A 25,739-nucleotide genomic window follows, 5' to 3' on the forward strand; every position below is an offset into this window, starting at 1 on the left:
TTTATGGCTTACTATTTGGTTATCTCATCATTACCGATGTAACATCGTATGTACATCATAAATTCCCAGTTTCTTTCTTGCTGTACATCGCAACCAAAAAAACTTGTCAAATGAACCAAATCATTACTGTAAACAGTTCTATGAATGCTCCTATCTCCGAGACTTTTAGTTCACAAAAAAATAACTCTTGCACACCTTGCGTGCCTTTTTTTTTTTTGTTTTTTTTTTTCTCGGTGACCAGACCCAAACTTCCTCTCGGCCAAATTTTGAATCACGCAACCTGTGATGTTTATTCGCCAAAAGCTGTTGAAACGTTAATACAAGGCCAGTTACGGATACTGTTTTCTTTATTTGTGTGTAAAATATATTGGCTTTTGCTTTTATCGAAGCGTTGGATTCCAAGGGAAATAATAAATACGCTAAAAACATTAAAAAAGGGTACTACGTTAGCCATGGAATGCGCTGACATTGCAGCTTTCATTTTCGCTACGTGACAAATAAGATCGTGTTCACTTTCCAAGTTTATTTCGCCAGAAGCGATGGTCATTAATTTATTTGCAATTTTGCGAGTATTCTTGTCGGTTTCGGCAAATGAAGCGAATTCTTTGGCTGTTTCGTCGCAGCGGGTTAAGAGATTTGAAGAAAAATTAATTATTTGTCGAGGTAAACAAGGGCTTGCCAGAACTTGCAACGTATAAGTTAGTGCTAGGAGAAAAAAACACAACTGTTCTGAAATTAGCCGTGGATAGCGTAAACCCTCTGATTGTGTGACCTGCGTGACTACTTTAAAGCACAAACAAATTAAATTTTGACCTTTCAGGAAGAAAGCTGTTTATTAATAGCGTGACACTCGTTTCCTTTTGTATCATTCATAGGCATATCCCGAGCGAACTTCCAGATTAAGACCATTGCGTCATCATAAATTTCACAAAGGCTAAGAGTGATGGTGCAACAAGTTATAACACGGTTTGTGTTGATCAAGTGATGTGTTTACAGTAATCAATGAATCATCAAGGACTGCTTTGGAATGTGCACTGCGTTGTGGCTGTAGTATTAACAAAACGGTTATAAGATCTAAAAGATCTTGTTACCATTTTGTTTAATAAGTGATCTGCAATTTAATGGAGGTATAAATTTACCCTTTATGTCTAGTAGATACTGAACAAGATAGAAAATGTCATAGAGAACAGGATGTCCGTCAGTGGCAGCCCCCTGTACATTGACGGTCACGCCCCCACTTTCGAAGTCCAAAGGCTAACCTAGCTCATCTAAATATAAAATTTGATTTTTCCAACAGATACGAGACTAATTCCAGATCAACACTATTTCCACACTGATACTGGGACAAGTCAGCATTTGATATTCTTGGCGGCCATCATATTAAAACAATTTATAGAAATATTGCACGCTTACTTCCATCTGCTTCTTGCTTGCTAACACATTGGACCACATGTTGTTAAAAAAATGCTAAAAGACTGCCAGAAACTCACCGCAATGGCTTGTTGTTATTGTACTACTCACCAGTCTTCTCAGAACAATTTGATCTAGACAAGAACCGTGCTCTCACCAGGGCCAGGTTGAACAAAAGATGGGTAACTTAACCTATGAGCAGGCTCTCGTGTTTGGGCCAGGGGCATAAGCGGCAAAGCCGCATGAAGGCACTCGCTCACATGCCAATGCAGAAAAATACTAGACACCTATTTAGCCTGCTCAGACACTAGAGACAGATATCAGAGCCTGCTCGCAGACTATGAGTAACTCTATCCACCCGAAAAATCACCAATACTGACTGGATAGTGATTTATCCAATGAATAGCTTTATCCAGCTTTTGAACAATCTGGCCAGATGCATAGCTAAGGGCTGTTCAGAACTAGTCAATAATTTTTTAGCAGTTACAGCTTGTGGCTGAAGTAAAGCCAAGAAAATAAATAACAGCAAAATAATTTTTTCCCATATTTATTTATGAGACATTGCTGAAGTGAATTATTTCTATCATCATTCATAATATCTGGATTCCGGATTCTGATTTCGGGTTCCGGATTACGGTTTCCAGTTTCAGTGTTTTAGGGTTGCCCTTAATGATGTACGTGCATGTTAATCTTGAATAATCTGAAATTTCAGAGAGTTTAAAAATATCATATCATATCTTTGATGGTTCTGAGGTGGAGGGCTGTTACATGTACAAGTAAATGTCTCATGCACGGTTTTTCACTTGTTATGATTCAGCTGCCAATAGTTTCTGTAATCTGTTGGTGTGCAACGATCTACACCAATATTTCATCCTACTAATGTACGGTGTATATTAATTAACCAAATTATGCTGTTTTTAGTTGACCAATGCTACTACATAGTAATGTGATGTTGAAACGCAAAAATTTACAAACATGCCCAGTGTCAACTTGTCAAATATATGAACTGGCCAGACAGTCTAGATTATAAAATTTTCTGAAAGTTGGAATTACCAGGTAAGATATTTCTTGAATATTATTTTGTAATTAATGATTTCTCAGACATTGTTGTATCGTCATTGATTATAATTTCACATAATTTCGCGCGCATTACGCGACAAACGATAATTGCCCAATAACAGTATCACTGACCAATTGACACAGAAACAACTGTGATAAGACATTATCTGAAGGCCATCGGGTAAATATTCTTTCGTATTTCTTTCTGTTATCTGAAGATCATAAATAGACAATTTTGTATTGCTTTGCAGATTTCGAACTACATACTACATATTATATTGACTGATCATTGTTTCAATTATACGCTACGCTTCTGCTACCATATGGAATAAAGTTGTTTGAAACCGAGAGCCTATTGAATATTGGTATACACCGATACATTCAAAATCCGTGAGAATCCTCCAGGAATGGCAGAAGAAGCGAAGGGAGAACAAGCAAAGAGAATTAGGACCTCAGCCAAGGCACGATTCCCAAGGAAACGAAATGAATTCTTTAAGTCCGTCGAGGAAAACAAAGGTGTGGAAACAGTTAAAAGAACATTTGCGGACTTACATGAAGCTTGGAATACCGTCGAAGATAAGCATGATATTTACATAATACACTTAGCCGAAGACGAAATAGAGCAAAACGAAGCATGGATAAACGAATTGAAAGAATTGTACGAAGAAACAGCGACTACTCACACGCAGTACGTCAACGATCGAACCTTACACGAGCAGAAACGAGTGGAAGAATTTCACAAACAAGAATCAATGAGACTTGAACAAGAAAAACTCAGACGACTACTGGAAACACCTTCCAAACTAAAATGTGGTGTTCCAATTTGATAAAATTCAGAGTAAATACTGAGAACCACTTCAAAAATGGCTACTTTTTCGGTGTAAAATAGAAACCTGTCTCGGAGAAAAGTTATTTTTACGTTGCAGGCTTGGAAGTTTCGTTGGAAATGAGTGCAAAATTGGTCTAAAGTGTAACGTAGAGCTTAGACGGAAATCTATGATTGCCATTTAATTCCAAAGACGATATTTGCAATATACTAAGAATCTTAAACTGGTGTTAAAACTCAGAGGAAAAGTTTCCCTGTTTGCGAGGAATGAAAAAATTCTTCCGAGCAATTTCCTATTCTTTATTTGAACTGAAATGTAATGTTTAAGTCACGCATAAGAAACCAAATGATTTTTTTGAATTTCTTGTCTCGAGAGGTACCTCCATAGAAAACTATTCAAAATTTCTGATCCCCAAACAACACAAGAGAGGATTCAAAATTTCCGATCCCCCAAAGAACACTAGAAAGGGTTCAGAATTTCTGATCTCCCAAAGAACATTAGAAAAGGTTCAGAATTTCTGATCCCCCAAAGAACACTAGAAAGGGTTCAGAATTTCTGATCCCCCAAAGAACACTAGAAAGGGTTCAGAATTTCTGATCCCCCAAAGAACTCTAGAAAGGGTTCAGAATTTCTGATCCCCCAAAGAACACAGGAGAAGATTCAGAATTTCTGATCCCCTGCAAAGCCAGTGTTACATCCAATGTAGCCACATTAAATCATAACACTGAAGACAGGGTTTAGATCTTGCTGCCTGCCTGAACAATGTCTAATCAAAATATTTTTTCTTCATAACAATATTCAATTAGAAATTTTATACAAATATAGCATAATTCTTAACAGATTCCATACACTCAGATTATACTGAGAGAGTGATGAAGAACAATTTTCTTCACAACAGTCTATTAATATAAGTAACTGTAAACATCACACATTGTATTACAATGATCTATGCACTTCAAAATTACACTAGCTGTAAGTTTAAAAAAACAATATCAAACAGTACCTAAGAGGATAGGAAAGTTCAGAATTGATCAAAACAGTAAGATTACTCAAACTGCACAACTGTATAAATGCAGACTCCACTTTCTCTGTCAGAATTTGTCCACCTTATGTGAAAGAAAAATTTCTAACAATTTCTGTTTAACATGGAAACAAGGCACCTCACTGTTATAAAACAAAAAGAGCGTTCAGGAACACTACAGTACATTACAGGGATGACAATTAAAGACTGCAATATACATGAACATTTAAATTTGCAGTTGATACATTTAAGTGGGTCAATGTACTCTACATACATGTATACAGTGTCCTCCAAAAACCTGTTGTCATATAGCAGAGGCCATGGACTTTAGCTTTGCCCAACACGTTTTTACATCTTCAATCTAACTTTTTGAGTGGGCTACCAGTTCATTCACGCTTCAGTTATGCAACCAGTTTAACCATGCTCAAAGGAGAAGAGTGTGGGTAAAATTGTTTTTATAAAGACCTGACAGATATGGATGCAAGTGTTGTAGCTAATGCTACAAGCAATTCTATTCTTTCTTTTTTAATTTGGCATACTCATCTTGGAGATGTCTCCTGGTAGCTGGCAATAGTTTGCTGTCCTCAGTTAAAGAAGCCCTCCCAAAAACAATCATATCTTATTACTAGTTCATTACTAACTTCATGCTACTTGCAACTATCTCATTCCTGGTTGAGGGATGCAAATCTCTATTCTTTTTTCTATCCAAGAGGTTTTGTAGATAGAGGATAGCTATCTTTGACATGGCTTAAAGCTAACTAATATCTATCTATCAGATAGTTAGGAAATAGATTGACTAGCTAAAAACTAGCTTCCTGTGTAGATAGTCAACAGATACTTAGATGGCCTATCTATCTACTAACTTGTCTATCCAAAAACCACCACTAATGTAGTAAGCCAAAACCTAGGCTTTCTGAAGACTAGTCCTTACATTGAACAATAAAACACTATCCTATCTAGTAAAAAGATAGCCTATCTGAAAACTACCCATCACTCATATCGCACTGTGATAACCCACCCAAAACCCAGAGATAGTAAAAAGATAGCAGCCAATCTAAAAAATTATCCATCACTCATGTACATGCAGCACTTTAATATTTACCTAATGAAAAGCTTTCTTAGTCACAGGTGGTGAAACTATAGCTAACTATTGAAAACTCTTCATTATTCGTTTTATATGGATCTTTGATAACTGCTCTTCAAATCCTAAACCTAAGTGAAATCTCTGTATTTACATAGGAAAATGTATAAATAACTAATAGTTTTATTTAAACCTGCTACAGTTGTACATTAAAATTTAATACCAAAAACCAGGCACATCCAGATGCAAAAGGAGGACAAAATCTGGCTGGAAATGAGTTTCCATTATGTTGCGATTTATCACAAAACTTACTTAAATTTAACATATATCTTTCTAAAATCCTGTTTGAAACACTTCTCAGCTACTTAAATTGGAGTCTAGTAAATGTTTACATTCTTCAGTAAATTTTCATGAAATGTAAACAGATTTCATGACCGGGAAAGCACAAAATATTCTTGACATGAATTTCAAATTTCAATTATAGTAATTTCTTCATGAAAGTATTTTTTTTCAATTAATTTTATCCATGAATCATGGGTTTTTCAAATTATGGCAAGACTTATGTACAAAGGTCTGGAAGTGGTTAAAAGTAATTTTCCGTAACCTAGCTGTGAATTATATCTGCTGTTCTAAATAACCTCTATTTGCATAAAGAAATGCCAAATTATAAAGGACCTTTGGAACACTGCCCAATTAAAGAGAACTTCAACCACCCTAATGAAAATAACATCAGTCTTTTGCAACTCAAGTAATAAGTGGCAAACAAATGGTCTTGATAATGTAATATGCACATCTAACATAACCTCAAGAGCACCACCATCAACCTGAAAATCAAAAAGGTGAAGGATGTTGCTTTTTGATATCTTGTGTTTTAGGTGTTGTATACTACATATGTATGCCCAGTTGATCCTAGACAAGATATACACTAGATATATAAGAAGTATATGTAAACTACATGAGAGAGCTCACATTTATTGCACTTATTGTACTTTTACAATGAATGATTTTCCCAACACGAAATTGTTCGTATATTGTTGTGTTGAATACAGTTGCTTTCATAACTCCTTTAGGAAATGAACATTTGTATTCACGAAATCAACAAGACTTAACAGTGTGTTTAAGTATCTGCATCTTCTGTAATCTTCCACGATCAATTTAACCGGCCAGAACGTTTCCAGTATTTTAAGAACCGTCACAAATTATGCAAGAAAACCAGTTTACCTTGGAAAGCTGCAGGAACCATAACCTTTCTGTAAAGCTGACGAGTGTAAGAGAAACCGCCAGCTGCTGGCAAATAGTTTGATTGCCACACTGTTTTGCCGACGAAACTTCATACTTTTCCACCTTTACTGGGATTTGACTCAACTGGAATAACAACGGACATCTGTAAACAATTTGTGACTGCTTTCCAACGTAGAGCAAGGCTATATAATAACAGAGAGCTTTGTTATCGGATCCTAACAACATTGACCACGATCTTTGCCCGCCATTTTGGTGTTTCCGTTCGATCCCATAATCCTTCGGTCAATCTGATAAATGAATACTTTTGACCAGCAGATTCCCTTTCCAAAGGAGTCGGTTATTTGCGCGTAATTTCGAATCCAACATTGTCAATAGCAGCAAGAAGCATGGAATGATTTGTCCAAGTTCAAATGAGTATCTTGGTTGCTTCGGTGAAAGAAAGGCAAGTCGCAGAAAAGTAAGTATATCATAATTGTTGCTCAACATTACAGTTAGCTGCTCAATCTTTGAATCGAAATCAATGTTGTGGCTGAAGAAATTTCGTTGTTATATTTATTTCGCGATCACTGAAACACAAGAAAAACGTTTGTTCTCCTGACTTAATTAGCACCCGTAACGAAGAAATTATTCACACGCATTTCCTATGTATGAAATGCTTGCATAATAGCTTGTTAGTGTGCTTTTTGAAGAGGTAACTTAAAGTTTACACTGAATTGATTTGAAGCTACAGATCACGCTCGATACACTTCACTACCGCATTGCCTACATACTGCTCACTATTCTTTACAAAAGAATACACTCCCGATCAATTGATTAATGAAAAACAATGTTAATTCTATCGCTATTTATAAGAATATTTAGGTTCAATTGCTTCATTGCAGAGCAGAGGGGAAAAAAAGGCAAGAATAGCGGCCCTCAATCCGAAACGAACACATTAAAGCAGAAAACGGAGGTGGCGCAGACGGCAGCTGAGTCCTGATTAAAATTCTTGTTATCTTTGATGTGGACTTTAAACAACAGCTCGTAATTCTGGAGCCTAAATTCATATCTTTTTGAATTGAAAATAAAACCTTTCACTGTCCGAAATGAAACTGCAATTTTTGTCACGATCCTTTGGCGTGGTTTCAAATCGTTGTTAATAATGACCTAGCTGTGAATATTTCATTTGTGTACTTTTCTGATGCCCTTTACTCTGTGATCCTTTTGTCTGTAATGTGTTTAAAGTTACTATCCAATCGTTACTTTTTAGCTATCAGACATCTAGTTAATTTCTTGTGAATTATAAATAGACAGCCATTTCTGTCCTGTCACCTGACAAGGGGGATCAGAAATTCTGAATCCTTTTAAGAATTATGGGTAGATGACCGTTTTGTTTTGATAAGTTATGCACTGGGGGATCAGAATTTTTGAATCCCTTTAAGTCATGTGGGATCAGAAATGCTGAAATGTTGTAGAATTATAAATCGACAGCTCTTTCTATCATGTTAGCAGATTTGGTGGGGGAGGGGGATCAGAAATTCGCAATACTTTTAGAACCATGAACAGATAGCCGTTTTTGTCCCGTGAGGTGATGGGGATCAGAAATTCTGAATGCATTTAGAATTATAAATAGATGACTGTTTTGCTCTGACGAGTTGTGGACTGGGGATCAGTTTTTTGAAACTATTAAAGTCTTGGGGGATCAGAAATTCTGAATCCTTTTAGAATCATAGATGGATGACCGTTTTATTCTGATAAGTTGTGGACCGGGAGATCAGAAAATCTGAATCTCTCAAAAAAGGAAAGCGCGATGGGTGCACGATCTTTTTTACATTCACGATCTTTTTTACATTAAATTGTACATTTTGGTGATATTGGATGTATTGTCCCTGGCGGACTCATCTGAACACTTCTTTTTCTCCTTCCAACAAGCCAAAACCTTTCGGAAACACAAGCTTTTTCGGCATCAAATACCAGTACCCTTCGGAATTTTTCCAAATTGGAATGCCACATTTTAGTTTGGAAGGCGTTTGGAACAATTTAGTATAAAAAAGAAGTCCATGGGAACTATCTTTGACACACTAGTCAACACGCATACGACACGATGGAATCACAAAAATAAAGACGTAAACGCTCCCGAAGTTTTGCGCAAAACCGAAAGAGATTTAGATATCGCGCTCGTGGACTGTAAGACACTGCATAACACAATGCTCTAGCTACTTGACCACGAAAACGTCGAAAAGGAAATCGAATGGATTCGAAACATGCACGCGCGCCGTCAAGAGATCAGTGGCCGTATCGAAGCATTTATCTCGACTAAAAGAACGATAACAAGGCGAAAGACAAAGGCAATCCGCTACAACTCGAAAAAATCAAGATGCCGTCATTTCACGGAAATGTAAGAAATTATCCACAATGCAAAACAGACTTTGAAAAACAAATCATGCCGTCAATTAATGCCGAGAACGCACCATATGTTCCCCTATCATGTCGTGGAAAGGAACCAGCCGATAAGGTAAAAAGCGTCGATGATGATATTAATGCAATGTGGAAGAGACTGGACGAAAAATGCGGCGATCCTGCAAAAGTCGCTGACGTCGTAATATGTGCAATTCAAAACATGAAACCTATCAGAGAAGGCGAAAACGTCATCGACGACGGTTACCGAGACTTGAGAAGGTTAGGTCTAGAGAAAGAAATAAGCACAACCAGTTCTGTGAGCATAATAGAAATAAAATTACCAAATGATGTGAAAAGAGAGTGGGCAAAACTGGTAAGCTCCGAACACAGTCCCGTCGATAAAAAAGACAAGTTTCCAAGTCTGTTAAGATTTCTCCTTGAACAAAAACAAGCAATAGAATACGAAAACGCAGAACTACGCTCAAACAGCAACCTTCCAGTAAGGAGCTCACTTCATTATCTAGAGAAAAGGAATGACAAAGTCACCATCCTAGAAGGACAAGATATATCACGTTACAAGCGAAACAAATGCCTATACCATGAAGGTGCTAATCACTGGACTAGTGAATGCAGACTTTATCTCTCAAAACCAGTACAAGAAAGGCGTGACACATTAAAGGAAAAGGGAGCATGCTGGTCCTGCTTAAAACGGGGTCACAGAACTCAAGACTGTAGAGGCAAGAAACCATGTGGCGTTAACGACTGCAAAAGGTTTCACCACAAAACACTACATGAAGAAGAACAGGACAAAAAATCGCCAACTAACATTGTTTCCGCAGGCGGTACTGCAAGTGTATGCAATAACGAAATTGAAACGTGCTCACTCCAAATACAGAAGATACCTACAAAGAATGGATTCGCAAACGTCTTGTGGGACACGGGAGCGTCATTATGTTTTATCACAAACGCAAAAGCAAGAGCTGAAAACCTCAAGGGTATCAAAACGCAACTGTCAATTATCAAAGTAGGCGGAGAAAGTGAAAACGTGGACACCTTTAAGTACAAGCTCCCACTTATTGACAAGCAGGGCAAAACAGTCGTATTCGACGTTTACGGAATCGACAAGATAACCTCCCCCATACCAGCAGTCGACAAAAAAGGGGTCTCTAAAATATTGAAACACGTATACGAGGACGAATTAATAAGGCCCATCGGAGAGGTTGATACCTTAATAGGCTATGAATATTGGTATACACCGATACGTTCGAACACAGACTTCCATCCTTTAAAGGAACAAAGTTCTGGACATCTACTTTTATTGAGAAATCAATTCGGACGATGCTTAGGTGGAACACACCCAGTTCTCAAGGTAATCAACGAAAAGTCCCTCATTGGAACTATGCACGGCCATCATGTCAAGATGGCAAAAATCGAAGACTTCTACAACATGGAGAATCTCGGGATACAATGTAAGCCTCGCTGCGGTGGATACAAGTGCGGTAGGTGCTCACTCGGTAGCAACACCTACACAATCAAGGAAGAAAAGGAGTTAGCATTAATTGTGAAAAATCTGAGCTATGACGCAAAAGGGAAATTCTGGACTGCAGAATACCCTTGGATCAGAGATCCTTTTGATCTCCCAGACAACAGAAGGTCAGCATTCGGCATGCTAATATCAACCGAAAAACGACTTTCTAAAAATAGGAAACACGCTGAAATTTATCAACAACAATAGAATGGAGAGTGGACAATGGAGAGTGGACATTGTAAAGTCTTCTTCCTACTGCATCTCTCCATCGCTGCATCACTCCAACAGGATCTGTCCTCAAAAATGACTGTCTGATCCGTTCTCTTTGCACCCGATGTCCTTTACTATGTAGTAAGCCTTTCGCCATCCTAATGCCAATGTTAGGATGAGACTGTTTTGCAGATCTCAACAAGTTGTCTAGTTCTTCATCACTCAGGTTACTAAACGTACCTGAAGTAAACAAGGTTTCCTTGGATTTATTGAAATTCAAACTGTTGTTAACCTAAACATGCATTACCTCTGTTACTGACGTCGTAACTGATAAATTATTTACCCACCCCATCCCCACGGCCTTCAATTCTACATAAGCTTACACTTTCTTTATAAGTAAAGCAAGTACTGAGTGAACTTTATTTATTCACATATCGCAGATGAGCTAAGGCTGGTTTAAATCCAGATGTGAAGTTAAAAATTAGAAAAAGAGAAATAACTTAAAATTTAAAATATGCAAATGAGAATTAATATTACATGAAAAATAGCAGAATGAAATCTATGGCATTAACGATCAACAGCAACAGAAAAGGACTTCGTGGTAATAGTACTAATTCCAACCTAGTAAACTTTCAAAATATAGGTACATATCACAGAAAATAAAGAGCAACCTTTTACAGGTAAGCTTAAAAGCTCTCACCAGAAACACTCAAGCCAAACGCTGACATTCTCCTTTCGACAGTCCTCTGTCCTACACCCAACAAAACACCGGTTTCCGACACTTTGAAATCCTGGTCCAAGAGAAAGCATAATTGCTCTTGGGGTATTTGAAACGAAGGTCGTCCTCGAACCCCAGTATGACGCAGCTGTCCCTGATAACCATGACGAGCTTGGGTGCTGTGATTTGCTTCAATGGCCACAACAGTCTCGTACAAACCACTCATTACGTTCACAATGTCATCAGGAACATCGAGATTAACCAGCATCCTATTTATATAATCCAATCTTAACACTGTCGACCCGATTTCGCAAGAATCTTCCAATCTTTCGATCCTCACAACCAGGTCATTTATGGCTCGCACAACACTGCAGAAATCCGCCATTTTGACCCACCAGAACCAGGTCCTTATGGATGTGACGTAACCTTTTGACATTTGACACTTTTTGGCGGAAATTGTACGCCGTTCGCAAAGCCGAAGTCAACATTTCGCAGACTGTCCATTTTAGAAAGCTCGACTTACGAAGCTGAATGAACGAAAGCCCGTGGTCGGAATAAAATATTCACACTAGAATCCTTAATAAAAGGTTAACTTCGATTCAACATTCAGCTTAGAAGTTCCTTGTAATAAAAATATCAAACCATTTCGACAGGACAATTTCGAAATTGATAAATTGGATGTTGATTGCTAAAGTTGGATGTTGATTGCTGAAGTTGGATGTTGAGTGGTAAAGTTGGATGTTGAGTGTTAAAGTTGGATGTTGAGTGGTAAAGTTGGATGTTGATGGCTAAAGTTGGATGTTGAGTTCTAAAGTTGGATGTTGAGTGTTAAAGTTGGATGTTGATTGCTAAATAGTTGAATGTTGAGTGCTAAAGTTGCATGTTGATTGCTAAAGTTAGATGTTGAGGCCTAAAGTTGGATGTTGATGGCTAACGTTGGATGTTGAGTGCTAAAGTAGGATGTTGAGAGAGCTATAAAGTTGGATGTTGAGTGATATAAAGTTGGATGTTGAGTGATATAAAGTTGGATGTTGAGTGATATAAAGTTGGATGTTGAGAGCTAAAGTTAGATGTCGAGTGCTAAAGTTGATTTTTGGTGGGGATGGAACAATATAGTTAAGGTGAAGAATGAAAAGGATTCGTGCTACCTTTGTTGTGGGCTGAATGCCTGAATTTGTGCGGTGCTGGAAGTAAGTACAACTTTATACTGCGGAGTCACGATGGCCTTGCCAAGAAGATCGCAAAAAAGTCGTCCGTCTTAGACTTAGAATTGAAACAGTCTAGAAGCAAACACAACCGAAGCAATCCGGCAGGATAAAGTTGCAAAACCTAACTCTTATCAGCACTGGAGGACAATAGTTGAAAGGACATTTAAATACAAATTTCCTTTGTAATCAAGTACACACAAATCGTAATCGTTCTTCGTATGCACGCGTGAGTAGTTTCGTTTCCTATTTGTTAATGTGTCTTTTATGTAATTTGTATCCACCTTCGCTGTAAATGTGTCACCTGAGCACCTTCCTGATCACCATGGCCTTATTAGCGAGCTATGGGCAATTATGCCGATTAAAGTAAAGTTAAATTAAGGACACCAGAAATAGAATGACAGCAATGTACAACCTGGAAGGGAGGTAGTTTGTTCTAAACACCCATATTATAAGTGAAACCGAAATCTTTGATTTGCACCCCTGAGAGACATTGCACCTCCTGGCAATGCTAAACAAATTTGTTAAATGTGATCAGATCATCCTCTTGACTTAATATAAGCTGTCAAAAATGACACAAATTACTAAAATTATAATGAAAAGGGCTATCAAGATAAAACTTTCTGCAAAGTTTTCATGGCTCTGACCTCCCTACTTGTAGAAAGTTTTATCTTGATCGTCGAAGCATAATTTTTTAACATTTCTTTTGGGCAGGCTCCACAATCACACTGTTTACCACACACATCACAGCCCTTGTGCAGTATGGAAGGTTTTTGTATCTTCTCATTAAAAATCTGTTTTAAAAACTGTTTCCACATGCCTACATTTAACTTTGTTTTTAACAAATGCCCTCATTGTGGGATCACAGTAACACAAGTGGTATGCACGGTAAAACATTATGGACAAAACATCAGAACCATCCCTTTCACCCCTTCCAACTGCTTGAAGGTATGATTCCATGTTCTCTGGCACTCCAAATATAACAACCCTTTTAGATGTTGGTTATGTTAACTCCCGTTCCCAGGGCACTAGCTGTTATTACCAGGCAAGTATTTCCATTGTGAGACAGTTAATCAGTCCTGAAAAAAAACATTATATTATCCTTGATGTCTTGAGGGGTCTTTGAGTGATACACAGTCCCTAATGTTACTTTTTCATGGAAGGAAGTGTTGAAAAGTGTCGCAAATGTCACCACGTCACTGCTCTTAATGACTGGCAGAAAATTATGATTTTTTCCGCATGCACATCGTTTACTATATCATTGATAAGCCAATTAAAGGTATCCTGTGGTTCACTCTTAGGATGCATTCCTTTGGGGTGATCTGGATTAGGATCAGTGATCCAAGATCACTCAGATCATGGTACATCAAAGGAACTGATGAATCCACTCTGGTCATGGATTCATCAGCTCCTTTTGTTTGATGCACAATGATCTGAGTGATCTTGGATCCCTAATCCTGATCCAGATCACCTCAAAGGAACACACCCTTAGCTTTTTCAACAATATATTTGACATTTCTTTTGTCAGGTGACATCCTGATGGTTTTGACAGCAGTCATATTTAACATCTTATTAATTTTATTAATTTTTCCCCAACTTTGTGCTGGCTGTTGCAGTCAGGCAAACATTGGAACTTTCAGAATTGTTTTTACTGTATGTTGCCAACTATAGAATAGGCAGCCTGGAAGGGAACTTGGCCATGATTACCCGTCCAACTTAACCAGTGTGACATGAATATCACCATGTGAATATCAATAAGTGATAATTAATCAGTAATTAATGTTGATTCATTGTGGCAAAGATTAAATAATGCCAAACTAATAATAAAAATGCTCAAAAGTATGCCTGAGTAACAATAAAAACAGCACAATGTGCTTTCTAGTAAACTAGTTTATCTCTCAAACCGAAATGATATCATAATTAAATCATCAGGTATATACAATCATGATTCAATTTAATTCTTGGTTTGATTTAACGTTTCATTTAACTTATTTCTGGTTTGTGCATGCATAATAATTATCCTTCACCGACACAAAGGAAAATAACAATGAAAACGAGTAAAGATGATTATTACTCATGATCTGTAAGAAGCTGAAAAAAGAATGACAACTCACCAAATAACCATACAATGAGTTTCATCTAAAACAACGCCAAAAATATTTTCTTCGCTCAGATTTGATGAACCTTCTTAATGCTTTACTTGAAAACAACAAATCGCCGGGGTCGCCCTGTTTAAATTCCTCGAGCTTCAAACAATTCTTACCGAAAACTTGGTAAGTTTGGCTTTGGTCTTCGATCAGCGCAGTTAGTGGGCAGAGAAAATCAGAGCTCGGAGTGCTTTTGCAACTCTTTTGCGAACGGGAGCGAAGGTTGATAAGCTTATAAAATGAAAGATTTTCCGTGACCAGTGACCCTGGGTAAAGATACGAAAGTCCCAGATGTGAAAGACTTGATCGAAGCTGACTGATGCTTGCGTGTAAGCAGAGCATCGTCAAGCGTTTTCGCACGATCTCCTTTCGCCGGCCCTTTCGCCGCCATGTTTTTCTTGCAGCCAGTGGGCTCAGTTTCGACCATCGGTTTCTCGTAAAAGTTGATGCTCGCACTCGAAAAACCAGTTTGACGACCGTAAACCGGAATGACTAGCCCGAGATTTGGGGCTACGGCGACTTCAAAGGCTAAAGCAGATTTGTGCAGAGCCTCTTTTTCCGTCTCTTGTCCGCTCAAAAAAAAAAACGATAAAAGAGGCTCTGCTCGCAGGGTGACAACCTCTCTGCAAAAAGCCGCCATTTTGTAAGCAAACTTACCACAATCTGCCAATTCCATATTTGGGCAAAAAAATTCCGTGGTTCTGATTGGTCCGCTAAAAACCCCAGCATTGTTCCAAACATATAAAGAGGATTTAGACGCGAGGTGATATGCTTCTGGTTCGACACATAAGGAGAACACCGTATGAATCAGCTGCCGCTCCAACGTCGCATAGTGCGACAGACCCTGCCGAATTTAATGTTGTTTGCCGCACCAAACCTAACCTGCCGAACCAAACTGATTCAAACGCCGTTCTTCTGCCGTACTTAACTCATCAGTTAGGTTGGGCGCTTGAATGGAGCGGCGTTTGGAAAGGGCCTCCTACTCTTAAAGATCAATTAACCCCAAAGTATTCATTTGATTATATAAATTTCCTTGTTTTTCTGATCACCACTGCGAAAAATATCGTTCATTTTCTATGAATTTTCAAGGTAAAATTGACCATCTCCACGGCTTCGATGGAGGAATAACGAAGAATGGGACGAATTAACCTGTGACGTCATCGAAGGACTAGTATATGCGAACAATGAGAATAAAATAGATGCGAACGTGTGATATAAAATCGTTGCAGAATGCAATGAAAATGCTTTGTAGGAGGGAGTAGCAGTACAACATGTTGACTTTGTGGTTTAATAAACGGGAGGACTACGGCTACACAACTTCCTGTTTTTTTTCCGGCACTCGCTGTATTCCTGAAAACTTGAGTTGAAGCCAAAAGGAATCTGGGTACAAACAAGCGTTGAGAACTCGCAGGAACAGAACTCAAAACGTGCGCTTCACTTGCTGAAATTTTAGTTTCGAGATACGAAGGAAAATATTCTTCGGGAGATCTTTGGGACGTTTTTCCGCTGTACTGAGAGAAATACACAAAAACTGTGAAAATGATGACGCGGTAATCTAAAAAGCCAAAAACATTTTTATTATAAATTGTATATTTTGGGGTATACTGATACCGTCTAGTCTAGTGTGGAAAGCGCTTAACGATAACAAGGTAACCGCTATTGAATTCAAAATCGTCATTGACGAAATGAGTACTTAGCTCATAATTATCAGACCCTCAAAGAGAGAGTTTTGGGGTTGAAGGGTGGTAAGGGGTCCTGGTGGAGTGCGCTGGGGCCACCAGGTGTACTTCGCAAATGCCAGGAAATGCCCATCGTGCCAAAGGCTCTGCCACCAAGTCGGCTGTCACATGTCCTCGTCATAACCCCGGTAATGCAGTTGTACTGCAGCTGAGCGACAACGGCAAAAGGCGGGTATCCGGCGCCTTTCAAATAACGGGATATTGTGGCTAAGGGAAGAACACCCTGACAGAAAACCCAGGCCCTCCAGGTTGGGGGTAGGGCATGGGGCCAATCCCCCCATCCCGTAAAGAATTATCGATCACAGAAACCGGAAAAAAAAAGAACTGGCCCTATACCCACTTAAGGTTATGGTCAAAATCAATCAATCATCAATCAAAGAGAGTGTTAGGGCTAAACTCACACGAAAGCCTTCTCCTCAGTCAAGTCACCAAGTGAGTTTGAAAAACTCAAGAAAGGGAGCTTAGAATTGAGGTTAGCAAAGAACTTTCAACAGAACCTTAAACACATAAGTCATCGTACTCAGACTCTCCCCGCTTCTTTCCATTTTCACTGCAATCTAGCGTATTCGTTAAGACGATGCCTTCTAATTCTCTGCTTCCCAAGAGCCACAACAAACCAGTGCCAGGTATGATGCGGTTCCTCTGTGTTTTTATTTGCCTTGGTGTACTACTTCTCCTGTGCTTGCTATATTTCACGGACATGATGAACAACTGCCCGCCTCTTGTTGGAGTTGTTTCTCCAAGTGAAGGCACTGGATATCAATTTGGTAATGGAATCAATAAATTAAACAGTAATAATAAATTCAACTCTTTGATTAACTCAAAGAAAGGACCAGACAATTCTCGTAACAATGTCCATCAGAGCCGTCGTCAAGCAAAAAGGTCGTTAATTTCGCGTAGATTGCAAGACTTCCGACACGAGTGGCTTCGTCAGCGCCGTGCACGGGTAGACTGGAAGAATATTATTAAGCCTTGCACTGACAATATGGCCTGGGGATTAGTGAAGGAGCATTGGGGTAAAAGCAATAGAAGCAACGCTACAACAAGTGACATTATATTCAAAGATATCAGACCAGCGGGAGAGTTCAGCAGGATTTTCATCCAGTCAAAAACCTCAGACAATCGAACGAAGTTGATTGGTGGAGACACGTGGAGGGTTTACGTACGTGGTCCAACAAGCATTGCGGCCACTGTTTTCGATCACAATAATGGAACTTACGAAGCTCTATTTCTCATCACGGAGCCTGGTGTCTATCAACTAATGATTTACCTTGATTACAGTCTTTGTGATGGTTTCAAAGACCCACCTCGTGATTGGTTCATCATAGGCGGCGTTCATGGGGCCAACCACAGAAATGGAATTCTAGGACCCTTAGACGAGTACTTGGTAAAGCATGGACATCGTGCCTTAAACATAACTGTGAATAAGGCTCAGCTAAAAGCCCCTCTTTCTGGTAAGTAGATTTCTTTGTAACTTTGTTAAGGGTGAGAATATTTTGTCGATCAATAATAACCCAGCCGCTTATAACAGTTTCCAGCACAGTCAGTCAGCCTATATTGATATCAAACATGCACAAGTTCTCCGTTTTCCCCCTTAGTTTTAGTTTCGATTGAAAGGACATATCAATCACTCAAGACAGTGTTTGACCACATTTCCAAACACCTCGAAATTCGTCAAAATTACTCCGCTGCGCGTCTTATTTCCAGCTCTCTTCGCAGGGTTTGTAAATGTGGTCGAACAAGGTCTTTCCTGTTTGATTTATTACATAAACGTTTAAAGATAAAAGTGTTTTGTTAGCTTAAACTGTTGCTATAACTTGTTCACTGGATGACTGGGCATTTGCTTGACGTCATCACTGTAGTGTCAACTGAAAACGAGTGGCAGTAATAGTTTATCAAAGTACAATTGCTGAAACATGCTGCAAACTGTTGTGAGTGACCATCAGCTCACGTTCCGCATTAGTGATCTGTAATGTTATGTAATGTAATATGCAATAAAAACGCTTAAGTGCATGTGCATGCGCAAGATTGTGATGCGCAAAATGGTAATGTTCAGTCACTTTATTATATGGCTCTATTATGTGAGCAGGCAGGATGAACCAAATTCTTCACTGTTATTGGCTACCGAGCGGGTAGATGGGCTATTTTGCCCGCTCGTTATTACGCGCTTTGTCAGGCAGGAAAAAATCTTTTATTAACCAAGCTTGCTTGATTAAGATAGCTGGATATTTAATTTGCCCCCTTCTTTATTTTTTACACCACGACACCATCTCGCTTCATAAATACTTAAAAAGAGCACTTAGCCAATATCAAGCCCTATTACACAACAAGGGCCAACAACTGAAATCAGTCAATCAGATTGGTCTATCACCGGTCCAATATTAATATCTCACTAAGTAATAGACCGGGCATTATCCCGAATGATTTCGCACGATGGCTCTTGAAGAATTTCTGTAGTTTTATGGTTTAGGTTTCTTGTATTCATATAAAAGATTCTTTTTTTCCCCTTTCCTTCCAACTTTCTCTTACATGTTTTGTTTTGTTTTTGTTTTGTTTTTGTTTTTAATTTTGTTTGTTTGTTTGTTTGTTTTTTTTACATCAGTCGTGAGTATATGTCAAGTCGGATCCCAATCAGAATTGCCCGTTTAAAGTCTGAGATATTTTTACAGTCCGTGAGCGTATCAATTTTTCTTAACATTTTCAGTCGTGTAATAAATCTCTGATTAACCAAGCTTGCTCGAGGAAAACATCGGCACTCGGTCTTGTTTGTACGGAGCTCGTTGCGCTCGGACCTTGCTGTCAAGATCTCTCGCCGATGTTCTTCTTGTACGGCTCTCGCGTTTGGAAAATAGCCAAGGCACTCAGCCAGAGAAGTACCTTAGGGAGAAAAGAATCTCGTTTTCGTGTCTGGTGAGACATATAAAAAGCGAGAAACATTTTAAACACACAGCAACAGACCAGCAACACTATACCACTGCTGCGCATGCCCAGATTAGCAAGCTGCGTCGCTTCGCTGCGCAGCAAAAAAAACGTAGTACATAGATTATGGTTATTTTCAGCATTAACATCACGAGCTCAGCTGTTTTGTTTTAGCTTAACAGGCTTTGAAGAGTCAAATGTTACCAATGAAGTATTCTACTTTATTGATTCTCATGCAGACAAACTTGAAGGACTTGCCTCCTGTTCTGAAACCTGCAAGTATTTGTGGGATGGATTCGGTCAATGGAAAACACGACGGTGGATGCCATATCTTAAAGTTTGGAAATGATTTTTTGAGTCTTTCAATTCTCACACAGGAGATCTAGCGACGGTACATCAGTCAAAACAAATAAGGAGTTTATAAAAGAAACGACGACGACGTCGCTAACGTCAATTAAACGTTTTATTTCTTTAGTCACGAACTGTCAAGCCATTCAGTTTATCAGACATGCGTATAATTTGTCGCCTTATTTCAAGTTATCCTAAACTGCTGCAGAATTTAATAGGCCATTTCGTTGTTTATTCTACGATTTCACATTGTTATGGGCTGTACTTTTGGTTTACTTTAACATGTTTTCTCTTTTTAATTTTATATAAAGCAGAGTCCTACAATTGGTCGATGCCACAAAAGTACAAAAAATCTGGAACGCTTTGGATCTATGGTGATTCACTGAGCATGCGGTTTTACAAATCTGTCATGACTCGTCCCTTATGTAAATCTCTATATAAAAAATGCCGCAATAGCTACATGTGGATCTACCCTGCTCACAACAAAGGCTTGAACATTAAACTGGAAAGTGATCTTGATTTTAGACCTGAGAAAGTCATCGAAATCATTGTCAACGTTCTTCGCAAGCCTGAAATGCAGAAGGAAGAAAGCACCTTACTTTTAAACCTGGTCCTGCATTTTTCAAAAACCGTCAATTTTACCACTTATCAGAGGCTCGTAGATGACTTGATGCTGGTTTTGAAGGAGAAGGAACTCTTACATGGTAAAATAGTTCTAAAGTATAAGTCTAAAATCATTTGGAAGTCATCCACCGCCATCTGCAAGGAACAGGCCTCGTCCTCTGAGAGCACTGATTTTCGATTTTACACTTCCCAGGTTTGTACTCTCTGATTTGCCAGCTTCTAAGGATACAAGGGTATAAATAAGATCAGTAAACGTTCTAAAATTCGTTGTTGTACAATGTTTAATTGAAAACGCGTCTCCTCTTGCCGTTTATTTTATTAGCCGACATCTGCTTCGAAGCTAAGGTGTCATCTAAGCTAGAACAGCCTTTTATCGGGGAATTCTTGATGGGCTTCTAAGTAGTTCGAGTATAAAATGTGAGATATTCCACATTTGATTGACTGTTTCAAATTCTTAAAGATGCTCCAGATCTAGAAGTTGACAAGATATACTCTCATGAAACCATAAAGACAGGCAGAGTGTTCAAGACAAACGGTTAGAACCTAAACAAAATATTTGCGTTCTCTCATTTCAGCGAGTTGTCCTCTTCAACGCCTACTCGGTGTCAGCCTTGTGCAAAGCAGGATTTGACGTCATAGACGTGTATTCATTGACCGATTCGTATCCACCTAGATGCGTTGACCATGTTCATTACAAACCGAAAGCTTTTCACATGGTGGAGACAATGCTTGAGCAGTACAAAGTACACTGTAATAAGAAACTCCACGAAAATGAAAAACATGGTAAAATAAAACGATGTGTAAGTAAAGAAAACGTCTGACAGCATAGGTAGAACAGTTGGAAGGCACGTTTTTAAACCGTCACCAGATGGCTTCGGTGGAGCAAGGTTTTGAAAAATTCGAACTTAGTGGGAGATGAATTTAAAGATGTAGGAAATAATCAAGCATGTTTATTCTGTATTAAGTCGTCAATCGAAGAAAACTTTACCAAAGTACGTAATAGTTTTCCATTTTATGTCAATTTCCATACGTCTCACTGAAGCCCGTATCAACTTGCTACACCTCGTCCCTTTCCCCGTTTCGCCGCCTCTGTTTCTAATCACAGCTTCAAATGTCGTAGAAAGACTGCAGTTGTTCATCGAGGTAAAGTACAATAATAATAAAGTATTCACGTTTGACTCACGATGTGGTCGCTGGGTATGTAGATCGCGACGCTTTGACTGCATACTGCTCATCATGCAAGCGATGATGACGACTGGCTAGGTAAGTCGTCATCCATAAACTACCAAGCTCCTCTGTGATTGGTTACTTTTCAGTGGCTTTGATTGGTGTATTTCGATCTTGGCCGCTGTTTCGGTTAGTTGTTTCCTCTGCAGTCTTCTGTCGTACGGCTCTCCTGTTGTTGTGTTTCTTGATCAGGACATCCATGGAATTTCCATTCCATCATCCCAGTGTTTATAGGGTGAAATCTGATGTGAATCGCCCCTGCGTGTGTATTGATAAGAATCACGATTAATGAACTACACTTAATTCCAAAGCAGGTAGCTCATGAAATCGACTTAAAATTTTCCAACGTTACCAAGATATCCTTTCAAAATCTCTGTCTGCAAACCATCGTCATGCATTAAAGTGCCATTGCTACTTTGGATATGACACATGCTAGCCCAAGCCGACCGCACCAAGTACTTTCAATACTTACACAGTGGAAGCGCACACCGGAGAACTTGCGTGGTGTTGTTCAATATAGCTATTTGCGTACTCCCTATATATTGGAGACTAACAACTAAAAAAAGTGAAAAGCTTAAATAGATTAAGGACTCTCGTAAACAGGAAATCTTCGGTCTTTAAAGTGACATATTTTATATATTTTAATTTTGGTCTTTATAAAAACCGTTACAGTGCTGAACAATCTTTGTTTATTTTAAAAAGCGTTTAACTAATTTAGTTATCCTTTTGGAGTTTTAAATACATCCATCCAACGTCGAAAAAGGTCCTTTAATACGCCATACAATTCTACTAATTCCTCACTCTTTTCTTTCCCCATGCAAGACTCGGCAAAGAAGGTAATTTGTAAAACTTAAAACCATCGAACAAGGCCTGTTGATCTTGAAAAATTAAAGTTGTTACCGTGGTTATTCAATAACAGGGCAATAATAATGATACGCTGCAGGTATTCTGCTGTCCAGCTTAGCTTATTAACAACGCATTTCCACTCTGAATTCTCCTTTCAATTTTTTTGGTTTCCAGTAGTTTAATGTCACACCGGATATCACAGAACTGTTACCGACTCTGCTTATCACTTTATATAAGGTCTTCAAAAAAAAAAAAATACATACTTGTCTAATTGTGTCCTTCACTGTCCTTCACTTAATCCTCCAAAAGTAAAGTGTCGTATTTAATGATGAATTGGAGAACACTAAGGTGGCAGTAAACTGCGTAGCAAGGACGACAGCAGAGGACAGTCCACTATCAGTAAGTACAGCTTCCACTATTCCATGTGGCAGATAAGAAATGGTTAAGGCCAACTGCAACCACAACGCACTGGATACTTCATGCCTTTCTGTATCGCGCTATATTCAATGGAATTATTTGGCTTGGTTGTTGTTGGTGAACAGGATCTTCTTCTTGAACCTGATGGCTATCGATGGAGGGCAGGGAAAATCTTTGTGTAAGATATGATCGATAGTGCTACACAAAGTGATGCTATCATATAGCCATGGGATAACGTTACCAGATAGTGAAAACAGTACATCGTTGCAGGGAAACTGGACATGACCCAAAAGCTTATCACAAATAGAAAAATTCGCTTTAATGCCGGGCGCGACGTCTGTCCACGCTTATTGCAGACAGTGTCGGCGAAGACATCCCACACAAAACGTATCCTGCAATGAGACTGGAAGCAAATGTATAGCGACACATATCCCATCGCTCATACAAATAGACTTATCTCATAGCCAGCATAGATAGGTTGTGCAATAAGACGAACAAAGAGATCAGTTATTGCCGGACAACGTAACAAAATTTGTGATGACGGATGAAGTGAAGACACCTTGTGGAGAGCAAGTAGGATTATAATATTTTCCAGAAATGCAGTAATGGACAGAAATATATTCAGCACTGATAGGTAGGTTAACGGATGCGGCAGCTGTCCAACTGGCAGCTGTCGTGCATATTAGTTGGTGTAACGTTTTCTGCGTTCGATTTCCAGAAACGTTTGTTATTGCCATTGCCGCTTGTGGAAGGACTTGTGTGCTTATATATTTTGATGTTATTGAACTGGATTCACTTAGATGAATATTACGTCTTAAATATAATGGTTCGTGCTTTTTATGCGGCTTCCGTAAACAATGTCTTCCATTCCCTAAAACGTCAAATGTATGAATACAGTATTTTAATAAGTCATTGGCTTAAGTTAAAATATGGCTGGTTTGTGAAAATCGTCTATATTATATGTCTGTCTGTATTATATAAATCATCCTTTTGCCATTTAATTTTTTTTTATCCTTGGGAACTTTCTCTTTAGGTCACCTGCCACCACAAATATGAAAATGGGCAAACAGAGAGCCGGAAAGTCATAAGGAGAAAAATATGTGACATTGGTCAGTGTTGAAAATATCATTTGACAAGCAGATATTGATAGACTGTTCAAGTTTTCCTTTAGTTTTTTTTTGTCAGCGAAAAGGGTTTGGCACATGCATGTATATCAAAAAGCAATTTGTTATTTTCCAATTCCCTATTTTTGCTTTGCTTTGAGCCAAAATTGAATTTTGGCCGAACTGAGGTTGCCGACCGTCATCAGAAAGGTAAAATTCGTCGATTTTGTGAAGCGCGCTACGTCCCCTAAAATGCAGCTCAAGGAATTTTGTTTCCACAACGAATTCTACGCTACATTCATTACTTTGACTGACGAAATATGGAAACTTTCGGAAAATTCGAAAGTAACCAGCGAGGCTGAAAGACACCCTACTCTGAGGCCTCTGTTCACCTACTACAATTTAACCAAATTTGAGAAAGATAATCTCAAAAGTTGGGTCTAAATAAAGGCTAAAAAGCAGATCACAATAAATTCCTTACCTTAATAAACCGTTCTGTAAGTTCAAACCGGTGGGTATCTCCTTGGATTGCAAGCGAGAAGAGATTAAAATCCGCCACAGTCAGCTCATTTGCATAACCCTTGCACTCAGTGAAAATGCCTCTTCTGCCGTTCAGGTTCGTTTGCTGACCTTCTGAGTAGTGGTAAATAGCTTCCTTTAGTACCTGTATACACTGTAGATCCAGTTTTGATGTGAATGTTGCGTTAAAGTTGATCAATTCTCAAGACTTGCGAGACTCCAAAATTAAATATTAAATGGCGCTGGTCTGCACAAATTAACCGCAGCCGTCGTTCTGATAAGTTGCTTCAATAAATTCTGCCGCAGAAGTAACACAAGAAGACGACAAATTTTCAACGCAACCGTGAAAACGACCGTCGTTTGAAAAATAAAGCTCAATCTTTGAGATTTGAATTGGAAACGGTTGATTTCACATGATCGAAACCCCATTGCTCTCAGCATGCGGTTGTTATCAAAGATCACAGAACTCAAATGAGGACGAGTGAAGGTCTTCCCATCATGCATTAAGACTGAAGCTAATATAAATAAATGTAGATGTAGATGTAGATATCAAAAGTTTTTGTGACGTCATCATTCGCTGAGGAGACTCTCGTGCAATCAAACTCATGGCCTGGTTTTGCATCGTAAATATTCCGGTTTTATTTGATTTCTTTACTCACGAGCTGCGACTTAAAGGTAAAAACGACTTCTCATTGCGAGCTGAACACGAACCAGACAACATTTCGGATTGCAAAGCATTTCAATTTGAAGTATTTTCCGACGATATTCCGAGTCGTTCATCAGTATAGTTATTGACGGCAAGAAAAAGGTTCCAAAGTTAAAACGGGCGCTCTTTCTCGGTCAAGTTGTGTCGTTGGATCGTTGTAATTTAAACAGAATATGTATCCTCTCATATAAAGATGACTCAATAGTCATGTAGAAAGTACAGTAAAAACCATGGTCAGCTTAGCAAAAGGTTTTTATATACGCTTAATTGCTGTTTACTGGCAAATTAAGTTATTTAGGTTCTTTGACCAGGTTCCTATTTTCTTTAAAAAATATATGCCGGAAGGAAATTGTCTGTTGTTGATATAAAATATGCATCGTAATGTCTACATTAGATGCAATCTAAACACTGAGTACAAACCCTTTCTTAATTAAGTTATTTTCAAGTTTCTCTCAATTCGGAAG

General features: G+C 38.7%; 2 protein-coding genes, 1 long non-coding RNA gene and 2 pseudogenes across 3 annotated transcripts; 3 read left to right on the plus strand and 2 right to left on the minus strand.

The window, feature by feature from the left end:
• The first annotated feature begins 2,704 nt into the window (after positions 1-2,704).
• LOC149110438 (uncharacterized) lies at positions 2,705-10,754 on the plus strand (annotated as a pseudogene).
• LOC149110439 (uncharacterized) lies at positions 6,884-7,737 on the plus strand. The gene is made up of 2 exons (XR_016207970.1): positions 6,884-7,097; positions 7,522-7,737. It is a non-coding gene; the product is annotated as an uncharacterized LOC149110439 (long non-coding RNA).
• A 689-nt stretch (positions 10,755-11,443) lies between the features above and the next one.
• Positions 11,444-11,898, minus strand: LOC149110440 (uncharacterized). Its single transcript, XM_089290822.1, has one exon. The coding sequence runs from the start codon at positions 11,858-11,860 to the stop codon at positions 11,444-11,446; it is 417 nt and encodes a 138-aa protein (XP_089146948.1). The 5' UTR covers positions 11,861-11,898.
• A 4,720-nt stretch (positions 11,899-16,618) lies between these two features.
• On the plus strand, positions 16,619-21,317 carry LOC110052367 (uncharacterized). Its single transcript, XM_089292895.1, has 4 exons — positions 16,619-18,020; positions 19,725-19,822; positions 20,150-20,650; positions 21,033-21,317. The coding sequence occupies exons 1-4, from the start codon at positions 17,144-17,146 to the stop codon at positions 21,276-21,278; spliced, it is 1,722 nt and encodes a 573-aa protein (XP_089149021.1). The 5' UTR covers positions 16,619-17,143; the 3' UTR covers positions 21,279-21,317.
• A 1,118-nt stretch (positions 21,318-22,435) lies between these two features.
• On the minus strand, positions 22,436-23,684 carry LOC149110441 (uncharacterized; annotated as a pseudogene).
• Between the last annotated feature and the right edge of the window lie 2,055 nt (positions 23,685-25,739).

This window comes from Orbicella faveolata, unplaced genomic scaffold (assembly GCF_042242905.1).
Source record: "Orbicella faveolata isolate gen_17 unplaced genomic scaffold, um_ofav_v1 contig_24, whole genome shotgun sequence".
Lineage (NCBI taxonomy): Eukaryota > Metazoa > Cnidaria > Anthozoa > Scleractinia > Merulinidae > Orbicella > Orbicella faveolata.

Coding starts and splice junctions, on each gene's coding strand:
- LOC149110440 (XM_089290822.1), bottom strand. CDS start 11,860: ATGGCGGATTTCTGCAGTGTTGTGCGAGCCATAAATGACCTGGTTGTG.
- LOC110052367 (XM_089292895.1), top strand. CDS start 17,144: ATGCCTTCTAATTCTCTGCTTCCCAAGAGCCACAACAAACCAGTGCCA. Junction 18,021..19,724: donor GCTAAAAGCCCCTCTTTCTG/GTAAGTAGATTT, acceptor ATTCTCATGCAG/ACAAACTTGAAGGACTTGCC. Junction 20,651..21,032: donor TTCGATTTTACACTTCCCAG/GTTTGTACTCTC, acceptor CTCTCATTTCAG/CGAGTTGTCCTCTTCAACGC.